The sequence below is a fragment of the Protopterus annectens genome, chromosome 12.part0 (genome assembly GCF_019279795.1).
Source record: "Protopterus annectens isolate FY-2018-M chromosome 12.part0, PAN1.0, whole genome shotgun sequence".
NCBI classification, from domain to species: Eukaryota; Metazoa; Chordata; order Ceratodontiformes; family Protopteridae; genus Protopterus; species Protopterus annectens.
The window spans coordinates 1,530,658,595-1,530,671,581 of record NC_056746.1 but is presented as its reverse complement, the minus strand read 5'-3'; the positions used below and the strand labels follow the sequence as shown (position 1 = coordinate 1,530,671,581).

At 42.4% G+C, this 12,987-nt stretch overlaps 1 protein-coding gene across 1 annotated transcript in view; it reads right to left on the bottom strand.

The window, feature by feature from the left end:
• Positions 1 to 12,987, bottom strand: part of SRP68 (signal recognition particle 68) — a gene marked incomplete in the record, with an annotated part of 1,223,106 nt that overhangs the window by 748,687 nt on the left and 461,432 nt on the right. The window contains 1 exon segment of the mRNA XM_044090499.1: positions 8,377 to 8,441. Coding sequence (XP_043946434.1) covers positions 8,377 to 8,441 — 65 coding nt within the window.

The window sequence follows — 12,987 nt, the reverse complement described above, 5'->3', positions numbered from 1 at the left end:
ATGATCGGTTCCAGACATTCCTGCTCTAATGTTCCAGGTTGGCTCAGAGGAGGAATTGATGTGGATGAAAAAATCTTGACTGGCTCCGGATCAGAGTGGGATGGAGTGACAGAATTTTGGCCAGTGCCAGCAACTCCAGAAGCCAGCAACTCCAGAAGCCTTCGCACCACCCTATCCACATCATCATCCCATAAGGTTCTGGAGGACAGAGAGAAAGGGGTCGGTGAAGAAGCCCTTTGCAGAATAGGTGATCTCAATGTAGGGGAGCCCGGTGTCAATTCAGAAGACCAGCTCTGAAACTGTTTCACCATTGGTTCTGAAAACATAGGAGCTGAGGATGAAGACTTGTCGGACCCATGTTCCTTTGGATATGAATGCGTCAATTTAGGAACTTTCTCGGCAGGCTTTGAATGGCCTGAGGATGATGATGATGACCTCTTATAGCAGATCTGTCAGAATTAGGTGGAGATGATTTAGATTTGCTGGAGGTTGTCTAACTTTCCAAGGTTTCAGAGAAAGGCACTTTTAAAAGTCCCCTTACAATCAATTTGTTCTTTCTCTCTAGCAAGACCCTGGAGCTGAATGAGTGACAAATGCTACAAAATTCCTGTAGATGCATGGCACCGAAACAGCAAAAACAAATCGTGTGCCCGTCAGTCAAGGACATCTTTTGAGAACATTCCTGGCATTTCTTAAAACCAGACTGTTTATAACTTTTTTCTCTTCCTTAGACATTATCCTAGAAGTTATAGAGATTCAATAACAACCCACACACTACTCAAGACAATAAAGCTATATAAATGCTAACCCTAACACCAAAAATACTAAGCTACAGTACACCAAGAATATATAGCACACAATAGTAAAAGGGAAATATTAAAAGTCACACTTAAAGACACAAAGGGAGGGAGACTCAAGTTACCCTATAACTTAAATGGGCTAGTGTTCCTCTAACTCAAATGGATACACTTAATTATACGACAAAAGGAAAAAGTCAGCCCTTTAATTCAAATGGGTGCTGGGCCCTATAACTGAAACGGACCAAGTTGTGGGATACACGCAACAGCAGCAGCAAAAAATATAAAGAAAGGCCTGATGAGAAACGATGGCCAAAAAAGAACAAACAGCAACCAAACGGTAGACATAAAAAGTTAAAAATTCAGACTATCCTAACTAGACCAGTGAAAGCTATCAACTATTAAGGAAAATAGCTAAAGGATTAACCAGAAATTGGAAAAAATATTCAAAAAAGCATAAAACTCAGCCACAGCCAAAATGGAGACCTCTGACTTGCTTCGCAGCAAATGAGATCTGGGGAAGCACACTAGTGCATCATGGGATAGGGTTTCAGCCATGAGCCAAGTGGAAGACTCTGAGCTTTAGAATGCGGCCGAGTTGGAACCGAGAATCGTTCCAAACCCAACCAGTAAGAATGAAGACAAGATAGGACAACATAACATTCTTATTTTTATGAAAAACTAAATAAAGGGGTTTGCAGGACAATGCTTAAAGTTCAGACACTCTTCTGGCAGATGTTAATAGCAAATAAGAAAACAGTTTTCCAGATCATAAATTTTAGATAGGATTTAGCCGAAGTGCCAAAGAGGGGTTGAATTAAAGCTTGAAATATGATGTTTAAATCCCAAGGAGGGGGTAGGATCCTTTAAAAGGAGGTCTGAGTAAAAAGGTTCTTCTTAGAAAGGATTTGCAAAGCTTAGAAGAAGCTAAAGTATGATTACTTGCTTCCAGATGAAAGTTGGAAACAGCTGCCTAATTGTACTCTGATAGTTGAACTAGCACCTTCACTGAAAATTTTTGCCAAAAAGTCAATGACATTTGAAATCAGTGTTGAAAAGGAATTTAAGTTTTTGCTTAGGGCCCAAATAACAAATCTTTTCAATTTACTCTTGCAAATATTTCTGTTGAGGCCTTATGGGAAGATAACAAAATGTGATGGATGAGGGAGGACAGCCTGGGCTGTCTAGCAATCAATGGAACTGGAGAAACCATGTGGTCAACTTGAGGCCTGTTAAGTCTGGGTGAGTCATGCCTGTCAGATGAGACCGGAGGTTTTGAACTGGGTCCAGAATCTATGATGGATGGAGATGAGGCCAGAGGAAGCAAAACCAAATCTGATGAGACCAGTAAGAGGCAATGAGGATAATCATGCTCTTCAAATGAGATGCTTTCTGTAGAAATTTTATGATGAGGAGTAACAGGGATGGGCATAAAGGAGACAGAGGGGCCAAGTGTGAAGTATAAGGGCAATCAGGGTGAATAATTTTCTGCATTTGTTGTTCAGTGGAGAGGTTAACAGACTGCAGCATTGTTGGTCCCCATTGATGGAAAACTGTCCTCGCCACATTGACAGAGACCACTCAAGAGGTATCAGAATGAACCTACTTGACTTGTCTGCAATCATGTTGGATTTCCCCGGGATGTGCATCGCTATCAGAAAACAAATGGAAGAGATTGCAAACAGTCATAATCTCACAGCCTCTTGACAAAGAGGGTAAGATCTGGTTTCCTCCTGTTTGTTGATGTCCCAGACTACTGAAATATTGTCCACCTGGATCGCAACAGTCCTGGTTGGAAGACTGTCTTGAAAGGCTTGCAATGCCAGGAGGGCTGCTCTCATCTCCAGGACACTGCTATGCGTTTTGGCCTCTTTGGCAGACCATGTACCATGGATGGTCCTACCCAAGAAATGCCATCCCCAGGCATCCATGGTCACTGCGGCCTTGGGCTGAGGCAGAACAAAAGGATTGTCTTTGATGAGTTGACAGGAGTGTATCTACCAAGAAGGCAGGCCTGAGTGATTTTGACTGGCATGGATAATGGGAGTTGGAGAATAGACCACTTGAGTGGCAAGTGTCCACTGAAGTATTCTCATATGGAACCTGGCAAGTGGTTCCAGAGTGACTGCAGCTGACATGGGTCTTAAGGCTTGAAGTATTAGCCATGCCAGAAGGGAAGAATTCTGTATTATTTTTTGGACTTTAACTGGATGGTTTCTATTCAGAATAGAGGAAGATAAGCTATTTGAGATGTTGTATCCAGGTGAGCACCAATAAATTCCAAACTCTGAGTAGGTATGAGCTGAGAATTGTTGTAACTTACTGATATTCCAAGACGGGATCACAGTTAGAGTAAACAGTTCTTTGCTTGAATCAGCTGATGCCTGGTGAAACAGGCAGGAGCCAATCATCTAGATATGGAAACATTCAGACTCCCAGCAGTCTTAGGTGAGCTGCTACGACTGCCATGCATTTGGTGCACACCCTGGGAGCTGTGGTGAGACCAAAGGACACTGCTCTGAACTGGTAATGGCCGACTCCCAGCTGAAAATGTAGGCATCTTTTGGAGTGTCTACTCATTTTTATGCGATAGTATGAATCTGAACCGTGACCATCCAAAATTTTGTATACAGAGCAGATGAATTTAATTTGCTGAGATCCAAAATTAGTCTCAAGTCCCCTGTCTTTTTAGGGACCAAAATGAATCCTGAATAAGTTCTGGATCCTCTCTGGTCTGGGGGACCTCTTGGATGACTTTTTTCTAGCAACTTTTTTATTCCTACAGAAGCTGCTCCTCTCTGACTGGGTGGATCATTGGGGATTTTTTCTGAACTGCTGGAGGGTATTGGGGAGAAGGGTGTTTTGTGATGTCTAGCCAGGCTCTCTGGTGCAGGAATAGGTGACCCCCGACTACCTCCAGAGGTGGAGTCAGACCTCCATTTAGGAGCACTGATAGGATCTGTTTGAGAAAGAATCTCTAGATTTCTGGTTATGCAGACCACCTATGCCACAGGAATAGCGTCTTCCATTGGTGTCTCCCCCCCTGCCCCTGGGGGAACTATCTCCATGTGTATCTTTGAAAGAGACCCTGGGAGGTTCTGAACCACATTTTTTTCCACCTTGTTGGTGCCTAGAAAAGGACCTTTGAGGGGTAGAAAAACGTATGCACATAGCAAACAGGGTCTTCCCTTTTTGTTTGTACCTACATAGTGTATCTTTTATCTTGGGGCTAAACAATGAGGTTCCATCAAAAGGCGTATTGACAAAAGAAGATTTAAATGGTTCAGCAAAATCACACAAGCGCATCCAGGTATGTCTCCTAATGGAAATATCCGAAGCTGTTGCCTATGTAGTGCCTTCAGCAGCTTGAGAGATTAACCTTGTGGACGAATTAGAAACAGACTGGAGGATAGCCACCTGCAAGGAAATGGTATTCGATTCCTCAGAAGATATGGATCCTGAAAGGGATTTGGTAAGCTCCTTGATCAAATCTCTTTGAAGTCTGGTAAAATGTGCAAATAGTTCATCGACCTTAAAGCAAAGGTCACTGATGCATATACATGCTTTCTAAACCTGTTCAGTACCCTACACTCCCTGATAGGGGTGGACAGAGGAACTCTGTTCTGCGAATTCCTTTTTGTAGCTGCCGTGACAACCATGACACCAACAGGCACTCATTTACTCCAGTGAAGGTGGTCTTTCGGGAGTGCAAGAAATTTGTCTGGTCTTTTGAGGATAGGCTCAACAGTGTCTGGTTCCTTCCAAACTCACCAGGTGATCAGGTCTATTAGCTCGTCGAGGAGGTGGGGGGGGGGGCGTAACCCAGGAGGTGGATGGGCTAAACCTGTAAGTCTCCAGAAACCCTGTTTCTTCTTGGGAAGGGTTAATGGGAGACCAACCACCTCTTCGTTTAAGGAGTTCCAAAATGTCTCCAAAGGACACATCAGGTGGAGATAAGGGGGGGGACCCCTTCCCCCTCATCAAAATCAGTGTCTTCAGTGACAAACTCTTGTGGACAGTACAAGTACCTCCTCTTGCACATTGTCTTCAGAGGAACCCCCTCAGTGAGAAGCTCCTTGGAGGTACCTGAAGGGATAATAATGATGATGATACCCCTATGGGTGGGCTGGAGACTTGCTTGGGTTGGCTGTCCCTGTGGAAGGGATGAACGAGGATCAGGACACAAAAACCGAATGAGATAAAGAAGTCTGATCTGAGGAAGATCAAGTTGTCTGATCTTTAAGCACAGAGAAGACTCTCTCCAATACATTGAAAGTGGAGCACCTATGGGATATAAAAACAGATGGATCCGATGAAGGACCCTGTTGGACCATTGGCTCCTGATGTCCCGCAGGTGCGAGGCGGGAGTCTGTACTGAGCTAGTGAATGCTGATGGTCCAAGGGAAAGACATGTGGCCGACTGTGTCAGAGTCAACTCCAATACCCCACAGCAGATGTCAATGCTTTGGCTCACCGAATCTTCCGGCTCCACGGTACTCTGAGCTGGATGACTCAGAGAAACTATATGAGTTGAAGAAACAATGATCTTTGGATCCTAGTAAGACAGCCCACAAGGATTACGATCTTTGGATCCGAGGAAGTCACACCCCCCCCCCCAAGGATTTCGGACCCAACAGCCCTGAAACTGTAGGATATATTGGAGAAGGAGATATTAAAGAGAGTGTGGATCTATGAAGGCTGTCAGGACGCAATGGGCTGGAGTTGAGAGTAGTATCATTTGAATCTGTGTCCTAAGGAACTTCCTCATCATCCTATCCACATGTGCTTCTGGTAGGCTCCTAGAAGATCGAAGAGAGGAAGCCACTGACGAAGGCCTTGAATGTCATCTAAGCGAGTGTTCAAGAAATGTACAAGGTAATCTGGATGAGACAGGCTCCCAGAGTAAAGCTGGGGTATGGATCCAAGGGGATGTTTCGACTCTTGATGTCGGATACAGTCTGATCTGATGTTTTTAAAAGTTTGGCTGGTGACTCCAATGAAGGAGCTGAAGTTGATGCTGAAGTGGAAGGATGTTCAGGGGATCTTTTGCAAGAATCCTTAGCAACAGAGTTGTCCTTCTTGTCCTGTTTCTTGGGGGTTTCAGCCCCAGCAACCAGAGTGGCTTGTTTAGAAATGGATAAGACGCCTAAATATAAGCATATTCTTTCTATCAATCAAGGCTCTAGAGTTGAAGCCTTTACAGATTTCACAATTCATGTCTAGGTGTTAGGGACCTAGATAGTACACTGTAGATATCCAAATTCAGAACTTTGTGCCCACAAGCTACACACGTTTTGAAACCGGACAGTTTGTCCGACATACGGAAAAGTTTAAGCAAAAGGAAGAAAATCAACCATCCACTATAAGAGGAAAACTAAAGTTTTTTTTTTTTTTAAACAAAGAAAAGAGAGGAAGGAGAATTACAGAAAGGGGGAAAAGTGAAGACTACTAATGATGGTACAAAGAGGTGCTCAGTGAGTTCAAGAAAAAGGGCCTAATATGTAAAACTTAAAAGGGTATAAACGGAGGAAAGAAATTAAATTCAATGAAAACTGAGACTTTTGATTAGTCAAAATCCCAAGCTCAATCTACGTCTGCTCGCAATGGCGGTAAATTACATTGGAGGTATGTTAAGTTGGTGGGGCACTGTGGGTAAAGGTAAAGATCAAGAGTTCAAGATTCTGCATTCTGGAAGAAGCAGCCGAGATGGATCCGAGGGTTGAATCTGGACCCATCAGCTGAGGAATGAACGGAACTGGACAAAGTCAGACAGATGGTTTAGTTGAGAAAAGCAAAACATACAATGTGGAATAGGTATGTACTATTAGGCAGAGTTGTTATTATGAATGGTTATAGTGCAAAGCAGTACGGGAGGGAAAAAGATAGCTGGGAATGGGGGTAAAAAGCAAATGGAGAAAGGGAAGTAGGAAACAAGAAAAAAAATGTATGTATGTAAGTAGAAGGGTCATTTGGAGAAGGTTTTGCAGTAAGAGTCACAAGTAAAATATGTATGTAGGATGGATTCACTTTATAATTTTGAAATACCGAATTTTAGTATTTTGAAATCATAAAGTCTAACGTCCATAATCCCGAAAGTACACAATCGCGAAACACACAGTCACAAACACATACACACCATACACCACACAACACATACATCGTCCAACCCACATTACAACAAAACACACACAAACACAAAAACACAAACCTACACTACATGTAAGCAGGGAGGCAAGCCCCCTTGCATCCTCCATATGGGGGGGCTGCACCCACCCCACACTTATATATACCAACACCGACATCGCACAGACACAAAAAGGAAACACACACCCACACATTTCACAGACCCCCCCCACACACACACACAAACACCACACATATACGTACATTAACACATCCAACACTTACACACATTCAGACACACTCAAACTCCCACACAAAACCCTTACAAAACACTCACCATCAATTTCACCTACATCCATACACAAAATGAACTACGATACACTCCCTACACCGTGCGTCACGTACCGTAAGCCATAATCGCAAATTCGAGATATTCGAATTTGCAATTATGCACCTTCGCGATTTTGAGTCTTCGACTTTATGATTTTGAAATACTGACATTCAGTATTTCTAAATTATAAAGTGAACCCATGTAGGACGTATAATGTTAGAATAAGAGGGGGTGGATGGAAATTCGAGGTAGGATAGGGGAACAAAGCGAAGATGAATGTAGTGGGCTTCCAACCCTCACGTCAATTATAACTGCCAGCAATCAGTTTACAGCCAATACAAAGCAATTAATAAAGAGATACAAAGTAAAGCAGGTTTTCTGTCATTTCCTGAGGCTAAATAACGGACATATGCAGTACAGACTACTGGTAAGGAAAATATGTATGTATGACTGGGAAACAACTCTTGTCAGAGTTAATGAAGAATACAGGCAATTAGGGTCTACAATGTCTCCTTGAAAATACTCAGAAAATATGTAAAGCTGGAGAGTTCCTGTATGAATGTATCATACACACACATAAAAGGGAGAGAAGCACCATATGTCCCTCACACACCTTACTTAAAAAATTCTCAACCTAAGGTCACTGCATTTAAGGTATCATTATTAGTAAAGCACCTGCACAAGTTTGCACACAGTTGAATATACATCTATAGACAGGTCTGCTTCAGAAGACTGAAAAACCAAAAAACTGAAAATTCAAAATACTGAATAATGGAATTTGCCCGTTCTCCACTGTTGTGCGATGTTGGAGTTGGTACATATAGTTATAGCAGGGGCCTTTCCCCCGCATTAAAAATGTGTTCAGTATTTTGAATTTTCAGTCTTTTGGTTGGTCAGTCTTCTAAAATAGACCCCTATATACACGTGTGTGTGTGTGTGTGTGTGTGTGTGTGTGTGTGTGTGTGTGTGTGTGTGTGTGTGTACACACACAAGAAAGAAAAACTGATCTTAAGAGCAGATACAAATAACACTGAGAACACATCGTTTTTACATGGCCTGAGCATATAAAATGCACAACCACTCTTTACAAAATTAGGTACACACTAGACAAAATAGTAGAGCTACCTGTGAAGGTACTGCAGATTTGATACTCTTCCAGACTCTGTTTCCATTGTATGGTCCCGTTGTTTCTGCAAAGGATTAAGGGAAAGCTAAATCCAAACAGAACACTAGACAAATCATAGATCTTAACTGTGTGAAACCACAAGCAAGTCAGTACTCTAAATTTTATATAACAGATACTAAGAGGTCTGTATGTCTAGCAGTCAAAATGAACAATAGCACACTATTCATAAAGAAAAGAAACAGATTAATTCCATCACATTTTAACAGAACAGAAACATAATAAAAAATGTAACTTTAATGATGCATTCTACAATTAGGGAAAAAAAAACTGTCATTGCAGCTGAATTTAGCAATCTTAAAGAAAAGATGGAATTGCACAAGAAGGGAATTAGTTCAATCTCCCAAGGAAAGTGTTGCTTAGCTGGAAAAAAAAATACAAGACAAAGCATTCCATTCCACTTCCTTCCCAGCCTTTAAACCTCAATAGGCCAGCATGTTCAGTGGTGCAAGTACACAGCAAGAGATTCATGTTGATTCTTCAAAGACAGTTTTGGTGAATGCAAAAAACTTGAAAGCAGTTTGCAGAAACCACCTTCAGCGAACATAAAATATATTTTTTTCTTTTTTGCAGGCGACAAGCCCATCCCCCCCCCACCCCCAGCAACCATCACGTAGGGGACACCCCCAGAATTATATATACCAACTCAAGGGTTGCACAACGTTGAGAAAAAGGCAGTTTTCACGGTCAACAAAAGTGATTTTGCTGAATTGCCTTCGATTTCCTTGTGTTCACAAATGAACTATTGACGAGATGACATGCTCCCCCCAAGCATGACACTACACCGACGTAACAGGCTTAATGAAAAATGCCTACATTTTGGATTCAGTACTTGTCATAACTCAGTCTGATGATACAAAAAGTCAGCAAGATGAGAATGGCATATTTTTTTTAGGAGGCCATGCCTCCCTAGCCATCCAAATGTGGACGCTTTGTCCCACCCCTCAAACTTATAAATAGTCTGTGAGAAGACACAACAAGCTGATTCTCAATGAGAAGAGTCTTCATGTATTCAATTCACAATAAGCTGAATGGTTTTCCTAAATTTAATGATATTCCATCTTAATGCCAAACCAATCACATCAGTTAATCAACAAAAAGGAATAAGTCATTGCATCTGTAACAGACATAACTAAAGTGAGCCTCTCAGTTTGTTCTGGTTATGCTACAAAGATTAGGGGTTTTTACTTATCTTATTCCCCTGAAAGGGGGTTTGGGCATGTGTTTACACTTTTTAGTGCTGAGCACTTGTACGACAAACTTTTGACATTGACCAAAATTTCCATTCCATTTTTTCACTATGCAGAAAGGTTTACCATCAAGTCATCTCCAGTGGGACAGAGCAGTGCAGTAACAATCACAGGGCAAAAGGGAGTGATGTCTTGGGTGCAAGCTGTTGCACAGTATGATTGGCAGGTGCTGATTGTGTTTGAGTGCAGTATCGGTACTAACTTATGAAGCCACAAATATATTACTACAATGTAAATAAATGCCAATATTGCACTTGTGGTTAAGGAGGAAACACTCAATGTACACTAAATGTAGTAAGCTGCTGGTTTCATAGCATGCAGTTTGCTGCATTACAGGAGCACAACAGAGCTTTTCTTCTTTTCTTTCTTATTTTTTTTTTTTTTGACACTCAACTTTGAGTTGAATGGGGGTGCCAGTGTGAGGAACTACATTACACAGGACTGCAGATGACCTAGCCATGATTCTGGGACAGGAGGACATACAGAGTGACAGTTCTAACACTGGGATTTTGAGAAGTTGATTCTGTTTGAAGCTATATGTACATGTGATTTTCACTTGATTGCATTTTAGTAGTCTTTTGAGACCCTAGACTTAAAAGACTGGACTTGAAAAATCTACATCTGAACAGTTTTCCCTCCGGGAATCTAACCAGAGAGAATTTCCCATTACTTGTGAAGGGGTTTTTTTTCTTCTTCTTTTTGAAACAGTGCCCCCCCCCCCCCAAACACACACACACAGCACTATGTCACATCAAAGTACAGTTTTGTACCTACCATAAATGTAGATGTTCGAGTGTATTCACTGCTGCAGTCATTACACTTGGGTTATCCTGTCGTCAGGCGGTCCTGCAGTCGGCCAGAGTTTCAAAGTCTCGGTCCGGCGTCGGTTGCTGTCGCTTCTTCCCTGACGTCAGTGCGCCAGGGGTATATTAGGTGCAGCCGACACAATTTTCTTCAGTTTTTCTTGCACCAGATGTCAGGTGCCCCCAAAAAGGTAGGCAAAACATATTGCTAAAAAGCATACATAAAAAAAATACAATACCTTCAGTTATAAGCAAATACACCACATAGGTTGTATAGGTAGTGAGGTATAAATAAGTCCCAGGTAAGAAAGTGGGGGTGAAGGGTGGGTAACCTGAACTGCAGCAGTGAATACACCCGAACATCTACATTTATGGTAGGTACAAAACTGTACTATGTTCATCGTGTTTCACTGCTGCAGTCATTACACTTGGGTTGAATCCCAAAGCTGAGGTTGAGTGGCTGGTTCTATAAAGCATTAGGGGTGGCTATAAGGCCCTGCAGTACTGCAGTGGCAAAGCCAGCTCTGGATTTAAGAGTAAAGAGGCAGGTGGTAATGCTTGGTAAAGGTATGCACTGAACTCCAAGTTGCAGCTTCCAAAATATCCTTGGTAGGTACTCCTCTGAGGTAGGCAGTTGAAGTGGCTGTAGCCCTGGTGGAATGAGACCTAATGTTGCTAGGTACAGCTTTTCCATGTTGTGTGTAGCAGAAACGTATACAGTGCCCTATCCATTTTGAGATGGTCTGTTTTGAAATAGCTTTTCCCTGTGATCCTGCAGCATATGCTACAAACAATTGCTCAGTTTTCCTGAAAGCTTTTGTTTTGTCCAAGTAAAAGCGTAACTGTCTATGTATGTCCAAGGAATGCAGAGGTCTCTCCCCTTTATTCTGGGGATTTGGATAAAATGTTGGCAAGTGAATGGTTTGGTTTAGAGCCACACTTGATACCACCTTTGGCATAAAAGTATAGTTTGTTCTTAAAGACACCCTGTCTTGATGAAAAATGATGAAAGGTTCCACTGCCATTAGTGCCTGTAACTCTGATACTCTTCCTGCTGAGGTTACTGCCAGAAGCAGAGCAGTTTTCCATGACACATATTTTAATTCTACTGATTTGGCTGGTTCAAAAGGAGGTAAAGTTAATTTCTCCAAGACAAAGTTGAGGTCCCAAGTTGGAGTTGGTGCTCTACAGGGCGGTCTTATGTTTTTAGCCCCTCTGAGGTACTGTTTTAGCAAAGGATGAGAGAAAATTGGCGGATCTGTGTTGTAATCAGCAGAGATGGCAGAGGCGTGGATCTTAATGGATGGAAAAGATAGGCCTTTGTCCAGCATCTCAGTGAAATATTGTAGTATCTGAGGAATATTTGGGACAAGAGGGTCAAAGCTTTGAGCCTGGTTCCAGGCACAGAATCTCTTCCACTTTTCTGAATAGGATTTCCTGGTGCTAGGCCTCCTGGCCTCCAAAATGACATCCATAACGGCTTTAGAGAGAGGTGTTGTCTGCTTGACTAAGGAATCTGCCATGCAGCCAGGTTTAAAGTTTTGAGCTGGCTGTGAAGTATCTGATTGTCTTGCTGAGTCATAAGGTGCGGAATTTGAGGTAAAATCCATGGTGGGCCTTGTGCTAAGTTCTTTAAGATTGGGTACCAGTGCTGGCGTGGCCAGTCTGGGGCAATCAGGATAATTTCTGGATTTTCTTGTCTGGCTTTTAGGAGTACCTTTGAAAGGAGAGGCAGTGGTGGGAAGGCATATACTCGTAGGATTTTCAAGCTGAATGAGAGAGCATCCACTTTCCATACTTGTGTGTGGTAAGTCCTTGTGCAGAATTTCTTTAGCTGGCAATTCATTGGGGAGGCAAACAGATCTATGTTTGGGCTCCACCATTTTTGTGTTATCATGCTGAATATTTCTGGATTTATTTTCCACTCGTGCGGATCCATGATGTTTCTGCTCAAGTCGTCTGCCAGAATATTTTTCTCTCCTGGCAGGAATTGTGCTTGCAGATGAACTTGATAGGTTAGAGCTGTGTTCCACAAGGTCATGGCTTGTCTGCAGAGGGGATATGAATGAGTGCCCCCTTGTTTGTTTATGTACCACATAACTGTGGTGTTGTCTGTCTTTAGTAATAGTTGTCCTGGATGCAGAAGGTCCTTGAAAACTATAAGGGCATTTTGTACAGCTAGTATCTCTTTTTGATTGATGTGAAGATGCCTTTGTTCTGCGGCCCACTTGCACTGAATACATTTTCCTGCCATGTGTGCTCCCCAGGCGTAGTCCGAAGCATCTGTTGTCAGTGTTTGCCTGGCTGTGGGCTGAGTGAAAGGCTGTCCCTTGTTGAGGTGAAATGCTTGTGCCCACCACTGAAACTCTTGTTGAAGGCAAGGAATAAGTGGTATTACTGTTTCCAAACTGTGACAGTATTGAGACCAAACACTCTTTAGATACCACTGTAATTTCCTCATATGCAGTCTGGCATATGGAATTAGTAGTATGCAAGATGC